Genomic DNA, 18,054 nt, shown 5'->3' on the forward strand with positions numbered 1-18,054 from the left:
AAGTCAACTTAAAAGTTCAAAAATAAGGCAGAATTTCAGTTACTTAAATGGATTAGTTCCTGCCTCTGTGTCATTACCAGTATGTTGAATAATGACATTTACATATATCTTCTTGACCTTCTAGGGCTCTCTCATTTACTCTTTGATGATCAAAAGTCAGCTAAAAGTGAAGTTTTTTTGTAATTTCAGTGATAGCAGTTCGTAAAGCAAACATTGCCTGCTGCGTGCAGCATGCTGTGCCTTAGAGAACTGGTGAGGAGCACCTGGGGAGCTTTCCTCAGTGTCTTGGGAGACAGGCCAAGCTAAAGTCATACCCAAAGGGGTTGAAATCATAGTGCATGATGGGTATGGTAAACCTCAGGTGAATGAGTCCTGGCCATGAAGACACATGATTTTTTTTTTTTTTTTTTTTTTCTGATTCTGGGGATTGAATGCAGTGGTCCTCTATCACTGTGTACCACCCCATTCTTCATTTTGAGACAAGATCTCTCTGAGTTTTCTACACTGGATTCAAAACTTGACAATCCTCCTAACTCAGCTTCCTGAGTTGCTGGGATTACAGTGTGTGCCATCAAACTCAGTAACTCCTAACATTTAAGAGGATCTTTGACTTAGATGCCAGGAACTGGTAAACCTTGTCACACTAGCTTCAACTTCACTTCCCTGTGCTTCATTTGGAGCTGCCTTACCCACATCCCCAGCAGCTCCGTCTCCTCCAGCTCTTACACACCCATACTTTTCAACTGTTGTTCACCACCAGCGTGAAAGGAAGCATTTAACTGGCCTTTCTCTGCATGCCCAAAGCAGAGAGCATTCACAGTGACAGTGACAGTGACCATGGCTCAGTGCTGAACCATCAGTCCCTTTGTGCATCCATTACCACCTGTGTTCCTGACCCTTAACCACCAAATTCAGGCTATGGGTTAGGTATTTTATGTATCTAGATAAATATCTTGACTTTCACTAATGTTCAGGAAAAGTATGGATAGGGTGGAAATGTACTGAAAAGCTCACAGGTAGAAAGAAAATGTGCAGCTATGTTCAGCTGTGTACAGCTGGGACTCCTGGGATATTCCCAACTCCCAAGCTCTCTGTTCCAGTTTTGCCATCTTGTGAGGCAAGACTAAGGACTGTTCTTTTATTCTTTAGAATCCTTCAGAATCTTAAGGTTTTGCATCTAGACAACTATCTGAATTCTGTTCTGATAAATGGCTACCCTACAAATCAGTCCTTTTCATTTTCTTTTCCTGTTTTTCATCCCACAGTTGCTAGATGGGGGTGTATGTAACTTCCCAGAAGAGCACTGTGTTTGCACCTTCTGCAGGCTAGGAGAGGAGATCAAATGACGCTGCCTGATGGCTTCCCAGTGTTAGGGGAGGGGCTGCCTCTCCTAATTCACCTTATTCCAGCTGTTCTATGAACAAGTCCCACATTTACCAAAACAACTTCCAATGTTTGATCCCCTGACTACATAACCCCTCCTTGTCTCCTTCAGTGTGTGTGTCCATGTGACAGTGTCTGTGCTACCTGTTAACTGTGATAATGGTGTAGGGTTTTGTTGTTTGGGTTTTAAACTAACTTTCACCTGTCTTTTTCCTTCTGCGCTCACCCATGCTACCCCACTCTGCCTCTCAGATCTTGCAGTTTTCAAGGAACGACTTCGAATGCTAACAGTAGGAGGTATGAAAATAATGAGCCTTTCACCTTTCTGGAGTTCAGGACTTCATTTGAATAGGATGTGCAACTTTTCCTAGCATGTCATTTGGGGAAAGTTGACACAACTTCTATCAGCATTTTAAAGTTTGTTAATTGTTTTGAAATACCTTTTTTCCCTTCATTTAGTTATTAACCAATAAGTAGAGCTATGTATCTAGTGTCATTTTATCTCTGTTAAATTTGTGTTTTGAAGAACATCCTTCATCTAAACATGCATTTCTTCATTGCTTCACTATGAACTTCCATCTTCAGCATAGTTCACCTTTAGCTCCTGCTGCAGCCAACTGGAAACCTCAGCCCATATCAGCTCTGCATGGTGGCTTGTCCTGCCCTCCACATTGTGTACTGTGGCTTTGGCTAGACTCTGGATTCTTCCAGATTCTGTTTTCTGGGCATTTTAGACAAGATTTCCAAAATGTCCCATGTTTGAAGGACAAGAGAGTATTAATAAAAAAACTTTCTGGGAACTCTTTATGTCCCCTTGGTTCTGGGCAGAACACCCTTGAGGAATCCAGAGTTGAAGTGCTGGAGCCATCGGCCTCCTGTCATCTCCTCCCATCCCCGCAGCCTGTGGCCAGTTTCTTCCTTCCACTCCGGGCTTTCCTTAAGATGTTCTTTTTTCTTCTGTCTTAGACAAATGTCTGTGAGATGCTACTTTTTAGTTCAACTTTTTATTTTGAGTTAATTGTAGATTAATGTGCAGTTCTAAGAAATAAGAGAGTGATCTTAAGTGCTTTAACCAGTTTCCTCAGTGGTGCCAGCTTGTAAAACTGCAACACATATCGCAGCAGGACTCCACAGATCCCTTCCTTCCCAATCCCATATACCACACTTAACCTGTCACAACCATTGTTGTGTTCTCCATTTCTGTAATTCCATCATTTCAGGACTGCCATATAAATAGAAAAACACAGTATGTAACCTTTTGGGATTGGCATTTTTCAATCAGCATAGTTTTCTAAAGATATCCCCAGATTGTTGGTATGTATCGGTGGTTTGTTCCTTTTTGCTGCTGAGTGGAATTCCATAGAATGGATGTAGTGCGGTTAAGGTTTAACTATTCACACACTGAAGGACCTCTTGATTGTTTCCACTCTGGCGAATAAGGTCTTTGCAGAGCAACAATTTTTAACTTTGATGGCATCCAGATTATCAATTTTTCTCTTAGGTATGGTGTTTTGTTGTCAAGTCTCTTTTCTTAGCCCTAGATCCCAAATATTTTTCATTGAGTTACTTTTGTATCATTGTCAGAAATCAGTAGGACTCATGTAGATCTATTTCTGGGTTTTCTATTTTCTCTTAATCTTGTATCTGTCCTTCCATGGTACCACACAGTTTTAATTACCATAGCTACTGAACTTTTATTTTCCATTTTTAAAGTTGTTTTGACTATCCTAGGACTGTTCTCTTTCTATGTAAATTTTAGAATAAGTGTCTACTTAAAAACTTGTTCACATTTTGATAGGAAGTGTGTTAAACTTATCCATTTAGGAGAAGTTGAGAAGTGTTCCTTGTTTTCTGAAAGACATTATATAGAATTGGTGTTAATTCTTTGAATATATGAATTTTCCTGCAAAACCCTCTGGACTTAGAGATTACTTTTTCAGTAAAAAGTTTTCAGGAAATTTATGAATTAAATTTACTTTTAGTCATATGACTATTGATATCAGGAGATTCTGTGGGCACATCCTCTTTCATTCCTTATGTTAGTTATTATATCTTTTTCTTTGTCAGTCTTGTAAGCAGTTTTTCCATGTTATTTTCAGGGGACTTGCACTTGCTTTCATTTGTGCTTCTGTGTTGCTTTGCTCTTTTCAATTGCATTGATTTCTGCTCTTTATTAGTTTTTAGTTTGAGTCTGTTGATACTTCTTATTTGACTTGGGTTATTTAGAAGTGTGTTCTTTAGTGCCTAAGTATTTGGAGATTTTCTTGTCATCTGTTACTAATTTCTAGTTTGATTTTTGTGGTTGGACAGTGTGCCCTGTATGATTTCAGTTCTGCCACATTTGTTTGTTTGACCCACTATATTGGCTGTTTTGTCATATGTCCATGGCAACTTGAATGTTACTGTTAGTTGGAGTGTTTTATAAATGTCAGAGCTGGTAGTATAGCTCAGGGTAGAACACTTGCCTATTGTGCATGATGCCCTGGGTTTGATTCCCAGTACTGAAAGTAAATAAATGTAGATATGTCAGTCAATCAGATCTGTTTTAAATCTTTTTTTTTTTTTTTGGTTGCGGGGAGCAGTACTGGGTATTAAACACAGGGCCTCAGGCATGCTAGCCAAGTGCTCTACCACTGAGCTAGATCACCTGCCCTTTTTATTTAATTTTGAGACAGGGTCTTGCTAAGTTCCCAACTCTGGTCTCAAACTTGGAATCCTCCCTCCTCAGCGTCTTGAATATTTGGGTTGTGCTCCCTCACCTAGCTGTTAGTTAAAACTTGTTGGTTGACAGTTACTGAGTTTGCCTATATCCTTGCTGCCTTTCTGCATAGTTTTTTTAAACATTTGTTGAGAGTTAGGTATTGAAGTCTTCAACTACAAATGTGTAGTTTGTCTGTTTTTCCTTTTGATCCTATCAGTTTTTGGTTCACATATTTTATAGCTCTCTTATTTGGTGTATGCATATTTTTAGGTTTGCTATGTCTTATTAGATTGATCATTTTCATGATGTAATGTCTCCTATGTCTCTGGTAATTTTTATTTGACATTAATTGTTCTTTCATTTTATTAATGTTTACATAGGATATTTTCTCCATTCTTTTTTTTTTTTTTTTTTTTTTTGGTGGTGCTGGGGATCGAACCCAGGGCCCTGTGTTTGCAAGGCAAGCACTTTACCAACTGAGCTATCTCCCTGGCCCCTATTTTCTCCATTCTTGTATTTTCAAACTGTCATATTTTATAGTTTTATTCTTTGTTATCTTTAATATTTTATTTTTTGTTTTCTTTTTGTTGCTTTTCATTTTTTTGTTTTTATTCCCAGTCCTATGAACTTTCATATTTGTTTTAAAAACATTTCTATTTATTTACAGATAGTGTTTTTTAAAATAACCTCTTCTCTATATTTTCTGGTTGATGTAGGTATTACATTACATAAATATAACTTATCACTGTCTACTGATGTTAGTTTTACCAGCTCAGATTGTGTAGAAACCTCACCTCTTCTTATAGTTCTTTATCTTCCTCCATATAATATTGTCTTAAATAGTTCATCTGCATGCTTTTAGATCCACACCACTCTTTCTACGTTTGCTTCAACCACCAAACATAATTCAGCACTCCCGAGATGAAATTTGTATTTACTCACTTTTTTTTTTTTTTTTTTTTCTTTTTGTGTTCTTTTATCCTTTCTACGGTTCCTTTTATCATTTTCTTTCTGTCTAAGTAATTTCTTTCTATTCTTTTAGGGCAGACCTAACTTTTCTTCATCTAAGAATTTCTTGATTTCTATTTCATTCCTGCAGGATATTTTTGGATATAGGATTCTGAGTAGACAGAATCCTTTTCTTTCATCTATTGAAAAGTGTGCTGCTAGTCTTGTGTGATAGCACACACCTGTGATCTAAGGTGCTGTAGAGACTGAGGCAGGATGATTGCAAGTTCAAGGACAACCTGGGCAATTTAGAGAGACCCTGTCTCAAAATAAAATAAAAAGAGCTGCAGATGTAGCACAGTCGTATAGAGTGCTTTCCTTGAATGTGCAAATCCCTGGATTTAATCCCTAGTACTGCAAAGAAAACAACAACAAAAAAAACCCCACCATATGTAAATAAAAATGGAATTATTAAAAAAAAAAGTTTAATTCACACATGCCTATAAGCACAGCAGCTCATGAGGCTGAGGCAGGAGGATTTCAAGTCAAAACCACCCTCAACAACTTAGTGAGACTGTCTCAAAATAAAAAATAAAGGTGCTGGGGATGTGGTTCAGACGTAAAGCACCCCTGGGTTCAGTCCCTGGTACAAAAAAATAAAAAACAAATGTTTAACCCACCAACATAAGGCAAGAGGAAAAGCATAGAAATGAAAAAATGGAACAAAGAATTAAAAATAAAATGGCATATTTAAGTCCTAACATAGTATCAACTATATTAAATATATAAATCATGTGAATACATTAATTAGAAGGCAGATATAGCGTGTTGAGTGTATTTTAAAACTATATGACCCGGGGGTTGGGGTTATAGCTCAGTTGATAGAGTGCTTGCCTCGCAAGCCATAAGGCCCTGGGTTCAAATCCCCAGCCCCTCAAAGAAAAAAAACCTATATGACCCAGACATATGCTATCTATAGTCTAAAGTCAGTCACTTTATTTATTTTAAGATAGTCACTTTAAAAATAACATGTTAGGGGCTGGGGAGATAGCTCAGTTGGTAGAGTGCTTGCCTTGTACCCTGGGTTCGATCCCCAGCACCCAAAAAAAAAAAAAGAACAAAAAATAACATGTTGAGTGGCTGGGGTTGTGGCTCAGTGGTATAGCACTTGCCTAGCATGTGTGAGGCACTGGGTTTGATTCTCAGCACCATATGTAAATAAATGAATAAAATAAAAAGGTCCATCAACATCTAAAAAAGTATTTTAAAAAATAAAAATAACATTTTGAGGTTGGTGGTATAACTCAGTGATAGAGCACATATTTAGTGTGTATTGGCACTGGGTTCAACCTCCAGTACTGAAAAAAAAAAAAAGAAAAAGAAAAAGAAAAAACTCACCATAGATAAATAAAAATGGAATTATAAAAGATGTTTGACCCATAGGAAGGTGGTGGGGGGACACATATAAATGAAAAATGGAGATCCTTCTCTCCTCCTCACTTTCTCTATCCTCCTGGCTTTCACTCTCTCTCTAGCGCACGCCCTTTCTCATTCTCTTTCTTTTCCTCTCATTTTCTCTCTTACCCCTGCAGGGAGGCACTCTGTTTGCTTAATAAACTCCCTTATGTGGAAAAAAAGAAAAAGAAAAATGGAACAGAAAACAAAAAATAAAATGGCATACCTTAAGCCCTAACATAGGAACAATTATATAAAATATAAATTATCTAAATATTTAATTAAAAGGCAGATATTGGAAGAGTAGATTTTAAAAATATATGACTCAATCACTTGTTGTCTTTAAGACAATCACATTAAAAATAACTTGAGGCAGCAGGTGGTATCACTCAGTGATAGAGCATGTACTTAGCAAGTACAGAGGCACTGAGTTCAGTCCCCAGTATTGCCCCCACAAAAAGGAGAAGTATGCCACTTCCTTTTATCCTTCAAGGTTTCTGATAAATCTTCTATCATTTAAACTGCCTTTTTCTTGTAGTTAAGATATCACTTTATGATGACTGATTTTAAGATTTTTTTCTTTGTTTTTAAGTTTCAGAAGCTTTGACTATGATGTTTTGGCATGGATTTTTGGGGGGTTTGTCCTGTGAATTCACTCGACTTAAAACTATGGATTTAAGCATTTTGCTGGGTCTGGCAAGTTTTCATCCATCATTTTCCAAGCACATATAGCCACCCTTTCTTTCTCTTTTGCTTCTAGAACTTGATCCATATGTGTATGAAATCTTTTATTATAGTGTCTTATTTCTTTGAGACTGTTCATTTTTTGTTTTCTTTTTATTGACTAGTTTCTAATCTTCTGACTTTACATTCACTGTTCTCTAACCCTTCATTTTTCTGTTGAGCTTCTCTAGTGAGTTGTTTTTTATAAAGTTGAAATTTTTCCCAAGACTTTGTTTTGTGATTTGGTATCTTTTTGTCACTATTATGTTTATAAGTTCTCATAGAAGTCATTTTATGATGGCTCCATTAAAATCTTAGGTAATTCTAATATCTTCACCATCATGATGTAGTTGTTTGTTGGTTATCATTTCTCATGCAATCTGAGATGTTCCTGATTCATGTTGTAACTTTTTTTAAAGTCAAAATTAGGATATTTGGGGAGTTACACACATTAGGATCTTATTTAAGTCTTCCATTAATAGTAGTCCTCTGTACATTGCTCTGCTGGGGGAGGAGGAAGGCACTACCTTGTTCCTGTAGGTGTGGTTGGAGCTAGTGCTTTATCTCCTAAGGAGGAAATTTTGGACTAACTCTTGAACCTTCTCTGAAACCCTGGGGTAAAGGTTGGAGGTTGGGCTCATAAGAGCCTGGTGAGTGTAGCTACATAGTGTTTTCTGTGAGGTTTTGACTGGTATAAAGCAGTAATTGTCTAAATGGTTTCTGTATTAGTAGGCTGTCCCACTCTTGGCCCTTTGGCTAGAGAGCAACTTTTTTGGGTGTTGGTTATCTGCCCCTCTGAGAATTTCTGAGATGCTGGTTCTGCTCCATTTCTGGGATATTGGAGCAGAAGGAAACCCAGGGACTTCCCTGGCTATTTTGCCCCTTTCCACCTTTCAGGGGATTGTTTTTTTTTTTACATGTAATATCCAGGGTTTTTAATTGTACTTAAAGAGGGGATAGGGAAAAATATGTCACCTCCACCTTCCCAAAGCAGTTATCTGTAGGTTTGATTTCTCAAATGACTGAAACACTAGAAATTGAACCAGTGGTTCTGAGGCTTAGTAGTGCAGCCCAGAAACTGTGAATTCAGAGTGTTAAAAGAATATTGTCATTTGCTGAGTCCCCTTCTTCATTGTTTGTTTATGCTGAGAGAGTGAGCACATCAAATGCAGTTCTCAAATGCAGTTCTCGTCTGGTGGCATGTGCTCGACAGGTTAATTTCATGATCCAAATATTTTCTCAACAAATTATGCACTATTTTAGCTAGGTGCCATGGGGCATGCCTGTAATCCCATCTGTGGGATTACTGGAGGCTGAGGAATGATGATTGCAAGTTCAAGGTCAGCCCCAGGAACTTCTCAGGACCCTGGTGCAGAATAAAAAAGGCTCAGTAATAGAGTGCTTGTGGGGGCTGGGGAGATAGCTCAGTCGATAGAGTGCCTGCCTTGTAAGCACAAGGCCCTGGGTTCGATCCCCAGCACCGGGAAAAAAAAAAAAAAATAGAGTGCTTGCCTAGCATACAGAAGGCCCTGGGTTAAAACCCAAGAAAACAAAACAAAAAACACTATTTTGATAATCCCTGGCCTGAGTTTTTTTCATCAGCTTGAAGTTTCTCAAAAACAATTTTGATTTTCCTCCATAAATACCATGAGACTCTTCCTGGCAAGCTGGGCTCTAAGTGGTGAGAGGTGTTTGCTTCACACCTCTCACACTCACATTGTTGTGTCCTTATTGTCAGTAGAGTTAACAGGAGGAAACAGGTGGGTAGACTTAACTAAGCCATTTCTGCCATCACCATTCTCCAGGATAAAAAAAGGTAGATTTGCTTTTGTTTTAATTAAGGGGCGAAAAAACTTGAAAAAGAACTTGCTTTTAGGACTTAACATCTGCTGTAAAACTGGGCATGGTGGTGCCCATCTGTATTCCCAGCTACTCAGGAGGCCTGGGCAGGAGGATTGCAAATTTGAGACCAGCTTGGGCAATTTAGCAAGACCCTGTCTCAAAATTTTAAAAAAAGGGCTTTATGTAACTCAGTGGTAAAGCACTTGCTTAACATGCATGATGACCTGTACTTGATCCCCAGTAAGGCAAAAAGAGGAAGAAGGAAAAAAAGGCTGTTCTAATACGTTAAATAAACAAAGGATGTAGTTCCCAAACTCAAATTGAATTGGAATCACCTAGAGAGATTCCTGGGTCATTCTTGATCACCTAAGTCCATACTAGCGTTGGAACCTGGCAACATATATTTTCAGTGCTAGGGCTTGAATCCAGGGCCTTGAGCATGCTAGGCAAGTGCTCTACCACTGAGCTAAATCTCCAGCTCCTGCAACATACATTTTCACAAACTCCCCCCAAAGATTCATGTCCATGGTTATGAATGTTTATGTTTCACAGCAGCTCTTATTTACACTTAATTAAGGAAAAGAAAATTTCATCTCATCTAGTTAGAGGTTGGAGACTCTGCTGAGTATTTATTTACAGGTTCATCTTTCATTTCTTGAACCTCCTGAAGTGCTGGTGTGAGGTATTCAAGTGCTCGTAATCTTATACTGTGTTCTTGCCCTTTTCCAGTCAATAGATTATTTCAGAGTAGGTGTCAAACTGGCAATAGAACCTTCAGTACCCTTTTATATTCTCTTTCAATAATGATTTTGAGATGAAACAAGCTTGGAATGCCAAAAATAGAGCCTTTCATTGTTGTTCTTTATCAGAAAAAAATGTTCTTGGTTGAGGAGGCATCTTCTCTATAGAGAGTGCTGCTGTGAACACTTTCTGCAGAGCACCTTTAGGACTGCAGTTTGGGAATTCCAGGAAGAGGCCTATACTTAATGTGAGGTGGGGACTATTTACCCCTTCACTGATGCCCAGTGTGGCAGCGCCTGGTAGTTCTTCCATAGGCTGTTCAGCCCCTGGTTACTGTTTCCCACTTCTTAGTCCCCCAGCTCTTTGTCTCTCACCACATACACATATTATTGTTATGTAACTCATATATGATCTGCTGTTCTCTATCAAGTCCTCATTTCTACTTTAATTCCCTTTTTAATTCTGCTTTTTGATTGACTTTCACAGTGCCTTCTGATGGCTCTTTCTTCCCACTCCCAAAACTGGTTTTTATTTTGGGGACCTTGAAATAAATTTATCTCTAAATTATAAATAATTGGTACACTAATTATAAATAATTGGACTAATACATGCATAATAGGAGCTTTATTCTGGTTTACCTGTGACACCCAGTAATAATCTCAGCTCCCACTTTCTGCTAAAGTTTGTTTCTGGCTGTAAAATATTATTTACTTTCATATGTATCAGGGGTTTTTTTATGATTTTTTTTCTTCTCTTTTTGCTCCCCTGGGGCATCCCTTCCCCTTCCTTTGTAAACTGTGGTCTCCGCATGGCTGTTCCCTGTCCCTCATCGTCCACAGGGTTCTATGGCCTGGATGAATCTGACCTTGACAAGGTCTTCCACTTGCCTACTACTACGTTCATCGGGGGACAGGAGTCAGCACTTCCTCTGCGGGAGATCATCCGTCGACTGGAGGTAAGAATGCCATACAGTTTCTAGCAGTTTCTAGGAGAATGCAGCAGACTTGCTAAGAGCCTGCATTGACTGGGCGCCCTTAAGACTAGTTCCCCTCCTGTATTTTTAAAAACTGTGAGGGAAAAGGGCCACAGTTTTTTACTATTTTATAGATAGAAACCTATGTGTTTTTGTTTTGTTCTGTTTTTTTGTGTGTGTTTATTTTTTGTTTTTTGGATTAGCTATAGAGGGCAACAAAGTTCTGTGTTTACAAATCCAAATAGGGGTGTATTTCAGATGTGCAGTACTTCCTAGAGCGTCCTTTTCACCCAAGAAACAGGCCTGGAGCCAGAGATTACTTCCCATACTGACTGGTCCTAGGAGAGCAGTTGGTGATTCCCCATTCTCCCCTCACTCCATTTCTCTGGTCCCTCACCCCCAGTCTTTCTGGACTTTGTTGGTATTTTTGCCTGCTCAGGGACTCCTTTAAATGCTCATTATAGACAGCAACTGAGAGTCTGGCTCTGGCATCAGGCTGCCTGTGTCCTGTCCTTCCCACCTGGGCAAGTCATTGCCACTCTCCTGTGTATGAGGGTTAACTGCTGTGCCCATTCGAGAGGGAAGAATGAATTGGATGAGAGGCCCAAGCCTAGTGTTAGCCATTGCTGTTACTTAGTGCTGGCCCTGGTGTTCATAGTTCTGAACACATTTATGGCACCTGATGTCCTTAACATTCCAGTTTGAATCACACTTGCCAGCCTGGCTCCCTGAGGGGCTTCTGCCATGGCTGATATCAGAATCAGCCAGGGTCCCCTCTGTCAGAATTTTTCTACCCCACTGATTAACCCCTGCTCCAGCTATTGAGATTTGATTTAAAATTCTAACCAGAGGTTACACACTTGGCTACAAGAGTTGTGCGTAAGATCTGAATGTCAGATGAGGCACTTAACTGTGGTTTGTGACAAGCTTTTTACAACTGTACAAGCAGCTTAGCGGTGCTTTACTAGCTTCCAAGTTTGTGGGAGAGAAAGGGCTAAAAACTGTACTTCAGTGCCAGCATCAAGAGGGAGTAGTCATCCAGACGGAGTGGTCAACTGGAGGGAGAGGGTAAGGCTTGGCTGAGGTGAACTGACTTTGAGTCCTCCCATTGCCTCTGTACTGTCATCACTGCGCTGACCTTACACTCTGGTCCTGCCCTGTTCAACATGGGTGTCACAAACCACCTGTAACTATTGAGCACTTGGAATATGCAAAATATATGAAGAACTTTTTCAGTATTGAAAAGATAGCCAGGTGTGGTGCATGCCAGCAATTCGGGAGGCTTGAAGCAGAAGGATCTTGAGTTCAAAGCCAGCCTCAGCAAAAGTGAGGCACTGAGCAGCTCAGTGAGACCATGTCTCTAAGTAAAATACAAAATAGGGCTGGGGATGTGACTCAGCGGTTAGGCGTCCCTGAGTTCAATCCCCAATACCAAAAAAAAAAAGAAAGAAAAGATAATATGTTTAATATATTGGGTCAAAAAAAATATTCATCCCTCTTAATTACTAAGGTTTATTATTAAGCAGTATGGCTAATGCTATTGCTAATCTGGAAGTTCTCCTGTTACCTAGACCGCACAGATAGTCCCCCGTACTGACCAGTCATCCTCCAAGTAACCCTGTCCCCCAGTAGCTTGGCTGCACATGTGTCCCACCCTATTTCCTGTTGTCATTCCTGTTGATCTGGTCCTCTCAGGACAGCAGTCAGATGAGAGCCATCTACACCAAGAGTCCCCTTCTCTTCCCAGGAATCTCTGTGAGAAGCCCAGCAACTGCTCCTTAGGTATGCTCTCTTGTTGGAAAACTGTATCCCAATACAAGCCACAGTGTTCCCTTTTCCTTCCAAGGTAAGGAATGGAAGGTTGTAAAGTCCCCTATAGTCATCTTCCACTGCGTCTTGAGTCCTGAGTAGTTCTGATTCCATAGTGTGAAGTGGTGGAGATCAAATAGCATGTTCAAAGAATGCCTTCCAGAACAGCTGATGACAGAATCCTGGTGATAAGCTCTTCCTGCTTGTGGCATTCAGCCTATACTCCAGAAGATCCAAATCCTGTCCCCAGAGTACCCTCAGCGTAGATTATGGATATGTGTGCGTGCGTGCACATGTATGTGTTAGGTTGTGGTATAATTAAATAACTTAAACTGTTGATCATATGATATATATTGGTCATCTTGCGGCTCTTGAAAAAAATTAGAGGAAGTGCTACTTCTTGGCTTCCTAAATTTGTCTTACTAGAGAGTAAAAGTAAGAATTAGCATCCACCACTTGCCACCCTTGTCTCCAGAGGATTGAACCAAGGACAGTGAAAAACATGTGATCCGCTGGCTAGAATCTTTTCTAAGTTAAGAAAAGTGATGCTGATAATGTTGAAGAAAAACCACTTTCTAGAGGTGTTTTTTTCTTTTTCTTGCACAGTATTGGGGATTGAACCCAGCCACATCTACCACTGAGCTGCAGTCCTACCCTTTTTATTTTTTTATTTTGAGAATAGGGGCTTGTAAAGTTGCTGAGGCTAGCCTTGAACTTTCGATCCTCCTGCCTCAGCTTCCCGAGTAGCTGGGATTATAGGCGTGCACTGCTACACTCAGCTAGAGATTTTAAATGAGTAGTTTCCTCTGAACTTCTAATTGTTCAGTAATGGAAATCTTGCATGTCGGGCTTAAGAGGAAGAAAGTAGTAGCTTAAGCAGTACCCCCAGCATGATTCTGTCTTTTCTGTGAGGGTGGATGCAGTAGTGACAAAGGCAAGAGTCCTCCTTCCGCAGCACTCCTCACCACCTGTCCACTCAGGATGAGAAAGTGGACAGGAAGCTACTTGCTAGGTGTGCCACTCACATGGACCACAGCAGAAGAAAGCATGCCTCTGTGACAGTTGGCATTAACAGCCCCTGTGGAACTGGTTTCTACAGAGGCACACTTTCTTCTGCTGGGTCCTCTCATGTCTGCAAAGATTGGATAGTGGATTGATGTCAGCTCTGAGATTAGGGATAGCGTCTCATTCAATCTAGAAGTTTCCAGTTTTATCATCTTAGGTGTCATTAAAAGATATGGTTTGGGATTAATCAAAGTCCCTTAAAAGCTATCCACTATGGTACATACCTATAATCCCAACAACTCATGAGGATGAAGCAGGAGAATTCCAAATTCCAGGTCAGCCTGGGCAATTAGTGAGATTCTGTCTCAAAGTAAAAAGAACTAGGGAACGTGGCTTAGTGGCAGAGCACTTACCTGTCGTGCATAAAGCCCGGGGTCAATTTCCAGTACCAAAACAAACACCTTAAATAACCAGGGTCTTTCCCAACATTTTATTTCTAGGTGTGATTTTCCTTCTTTTGACTTTTGACTAGGATAATGACTTAAGAGTATTGTAGGTGGCCTTACTTGTGAGTTAAGGCCATCTGGGTTTTTTCTGTTTTGTTTTGTTACTGGTACTGGGCATTAAACCCGCAGGCTCTTTACCACTGAGCTACACCCCAGCTCTTTTTATTTTTTATGGCATGACAGGGTCTTGCTAAGTTGCTAAGTCTAGCCTAGAACTTATGATCCTCCTGCCTCAGCCTCCCGAGTCACTGGGATTTATAGGCCTGCACCCCTGCACCCTACCAGGCAGTCTGTTTTGACCTCCACCCTGAAGAGAACAGGTACCTGACCGCCTATCCAGCAAGTCTTTTAGCTGCCTGTGCCAGCCAGTTTCCTTGTCTGTTTAATGAAAACCAAATAGGGTCACAGATGTGAGCCCCTGACCAGGAGTTGGAGCTGTGAGTGCTAGGACCAGAGTCGCTATTATGAAGACAGCCTGGAGTCAGGGGTTCTGTACACTCTCTCTGACCACATTAGAGTCTGTTTCCTTTGCTGCTCAATGGCTACACCCACTCCACCTTTGCTTTCATGATCATACCAGCTCTGGTGCATTGGAGGAGGACGTCTGCTCCTCCCTGACTTTCTGGGTGAGTGGGCTGTTGTTACTCATCATCCAGCTTTGCCTGGTTAAACATGCCTTTGCTAGGGTGTAGGAGGGTACACAGATGACCTATTGCCAGCACAGTGGTGTACAGTTCATGTTCATTAATGCCTGTGTATCCCCTATTTTGGGCGGGACACAGATGGCCTACTGCCAGCATATTGGAGTGGAATTCATGTTCATTAATGACTTGGAGCAATGTCAGTGGATCAGGCAGAAGTTTGAGACCCCTGGGATCATGCAGTTCACCAATGAGGAAAAGCGAACTCTGCTGGCCAGGCTTGTGCGGTCCACCAGGTATAGTATAGAGCATAAGCTCTCAGGGTATCTATGGCCCATCTGTGGGATGTGGGCCTGTGTGGGCCTTTCCACCAGGGTGGGCAGATGTGGGTATAGTAGCCACAGCTGCATGTATGCTGAAAGGAAAGCCAGGCAAGTATAATCAACTTTTGAAGCATTTTCTGATTATTTAGGAAGGTCTGACTTTGGGACTGGGGATGTTGCTCTTCAAGGTGCTTGGTTCCCTGTCCAGGTTTGAGGAATTCTTGCACCGGAAGTGGTCTTCAGAGAAGCGCTTTGGTCTAGAAGGCTGTGAGGTGCTGATCCCTGCCCTCAAGACCATCATCGACAAGTCAAGTGAAAATGGAGTGGACTATGTAATAATGGGAATGCCACACAGGTACTACTGGGCTCCATGGTGTGTTGGAGGCACAGGAGTGGGGAACCTGAATGAGCAGCTGCTCCCTCCTCAAGTGCTTGTCAGTGAGCTGAGGGTGCACAGGGTACATGAGAGTGCCTTGATTTGTAGGGTTCTTCCACCCCTTTGTCAGTATGACTAGAGAATCACTCTCACAGCCAAGGCCACATGTGGTTCAGACTCATGTTGGTTTTTTTGTTGAATTTTTTAAAAATTAGACTCCAGTGCCCTTGTCAGGGTCTAACTTGAAGGAAAGACTGTTCTTTAATATAAGGGTAGAAGGGAAGGTGGCCAGAGGCCAGTGGCATTTGTATACTTCCTGCTGCCCATGTGTTGTGAACTTGCATGCCTAGTAGCCAGGGGCTCAGTGCACATATTGGCTCTGAATCACAACTGTTCTTGGGCTGCAAACCAAGGAGGTGTGGGGTGTTGGTGAAATGAGGAGGTGGAGTAGCTGTGTCCTAAGGATCTGCTCACGTTTCCCTGTGTGCCAGGGGACGGCTGAACGTGCTTGCGAATGTCATCAGGAAGGAGTTGGAGCAGATTTTCTGTCAGTTTGATTCAAAGCTGGAGGCAGCTGATGAGGTGAGATTCCTGTATGACAACACATCCAGCATGGTAGCCTGAGTCCACATGAGATCTCCTAGCTCAGGCTTAGCAGAATCTTAGTTCTTTGGGACAATTTACAGTTTGCCTTTTTCACTGGACCAATGCTGCCAACCCACCTAACCCTCTGACAACCCCACATTCCTCTTGCTGAAGGTGAGAACATCCCCGCTGACTAGGGAACCCTCTCCTTGTGCCCTGGGTGGGATGATCTTGGGAAAATGCTGCCTCATTCTCCTGCATTAGGGTCCAGGTTGTAGAAATGCATCTGAAGGGCTTTCATGACAGGTGACCATCTGGCCAGCATCAGACATATTGTTTGCACCGTCAGGGTTCCGGAGACATGAAGTATCACCTGGGCATGTATCACCGCAGGATCAACCGTGTGACTGACCGAAATATCACCCTATCCCTGGTGGCAAACCCTTCCCACCTGGAGGCTGCTGACCCTGTTGTCATGGGCAAGACCAAAGCTGAGCAGTTCTACTGTGGGGACACTGAAGGGAAAAAGGTAAGGACCCCCTGAGACCTAAGAGGCATGTCCCTTGAGCCCAACATTCTACACACACACAGCTTCACTCACTGCTGCAGCTGGAGACCTGGACATGTCTCACACATGCCCAGGTCTCCAAGAAACACAAGTTTCTGGAGTTTAAAAATACTATAAACCAATTTTAAAAGAGTAGCAATAGTAAATAAAGCACGACTTATAGACCTGCTTTCTTCCAAATTACAAGCATCAAACTTGGCAAGAAGTTGGCTTATGTCTTCACCATGTCTAGAGGAGTCAGTGTTAGTTACCATTGATGGACAAAGACATTTTCACTGAAAAGGAAAGTCTTTGTAAGGGAAAAGTTTGGGTGAGCCTAAAGGAGAAAGCATAAGACTGACAGACATCAGAGTGCTACTGTGATTGGGGCAGGAATTCACAGTGGAGGTGGGCACAGCCCTAAGGGTAGGTGGAGGTCCTGCCTTGGCTTTCCCATGGGTGACAGTGAATACTGAATATTGACTGGCCAACTCTTTTATTTTTTTCTTAAGTTGTAGATAGACACAATATCTTTATCTATTTATTTTTATGTGGTGCTTAGGATCAAACCTAGCGCCTCACATGCGCTAAAAGCAAGCACTTTATCATGAGCCACAACCCCAGCCCTAGCCAACCTACTCTTGTGAATCCTCCACAGATTGCAACTGTTTGCCCTTATTTAAACTCAGGATAAAATTCTTATTTGTAACAAATTGTATAGTTCTTATTACTTAAATGATAAGCTGAAAACCAAGTATGTTAGTCAGCTTTCTGTTGCTGTGACAAAATACCTGAGATACACAACTTATAAAGAGGAAAAGTTTATTTTGGGTCATGATTTCAGTCCATCATCACATGAGGTAGATAGCATGGCAGGAAGCAAAGCATGTTCACGGCAAAGAAAAACTGTCAAATCATGGCAGCTAGGAAACAAAAAGATAAAGGAAGGAACCAGGGTCCTTACATACCCTTAAATAGCACTCCCACAATTACTTCCTACCACTCCTAAAGTTTCTACTGTTTCCCAGTAGCACCATCATCTGAGAACCAAGCCTTTAACATGTGAGCTTTTGGGGAACCTTTAAGATCCAAACCATAACATCAAATAGTCAGAAAAATCAGATATTTGTTATATCTACTGTGTGCTTTTTGGGGATATGTGAAGTAGGTACCACCAACCTGCTGTCAAAGATCTCTTGTATTTTTAGAAAAAGAATGTGTGTTGTGAAGCTAATAGTATGCAGTGTAAACATGCACATATCTCTACACACATACACACATAGATACTCACGTATATGAATCTACTTGCTCTTGGGTGTAGGATAATGGGGTTTTTACTTTCTCATGTATGCCTTTCTGTATTTTAAGAATTGTTCACAGCTTTAATATTGCTTTTTTAATCAGAAATATATATATATATTTATATATATGTATATGTATATGTAATTAATGCTGGGAAAAGAAAAGAATGCAGTGTGAAACAGTGTGAATGAACT

At 41.0% G+C, this 18,054-nt stretch overlaps 1 protein-coding gene across 5 annotated transcripts in view; it reads left to right on the plus strand.

Annotated features, from left to right (window-relative positions):
- Window positions 1–18,054, plus strand: part of Ogdh (oxoglutarate dehydrogenase) — a 78,775-nt gene that overhangs the window by 39,183 nt on the left and 21,538 nt on the right. For 3 of the 5 annotated variants that reach the window (XM_047561675.1, XM_047561679.1, XM_047561676.1), the window contains exons 5-10: window positions 1,636–1,680; window positions 10,633–10,748; window positions 14,869–15,023; window positions 15,259–15,405; window positions 15,918–16,008; window positions 16,361–16,540. In XM_047561675.1, the coding sequence (XP_047417631.1) occupies window positions 1,636–1,680; window positions 10,633–10,748; window positions 14,869–15,023; window positions 15,259–15,405; window positions 15,918–16,008; window positions 16,361–16,540 (734 nt within the window). The remainder of the gene's footprint in view (window positions 1–1,635; window positions 1,681–10,632; window positions 10,749–14,868; window positions 15,024–15,258; window positions 15,406–15,917; window positions 16,009–16,360; window positions 16,541–18,054) is intronic. The other 2 variants (XM_047561678.1, XM_047561677.1) reach the window with 1 other exon arrangement.

This window comes from Sciurus carolinensis, chromosome 8 (assembly GCF_902686445.1).
Source record: "Sciurus carolinensis chromosome 8, mSciCar1.2, whole genome shotgun sequence".
NCBI classification, from domain to species: Eukaryota; Metazoa; Chordata; class Mammalia; order Rodentia; family Sciuridae; genus Sciurus; species Sciurus carolinensis.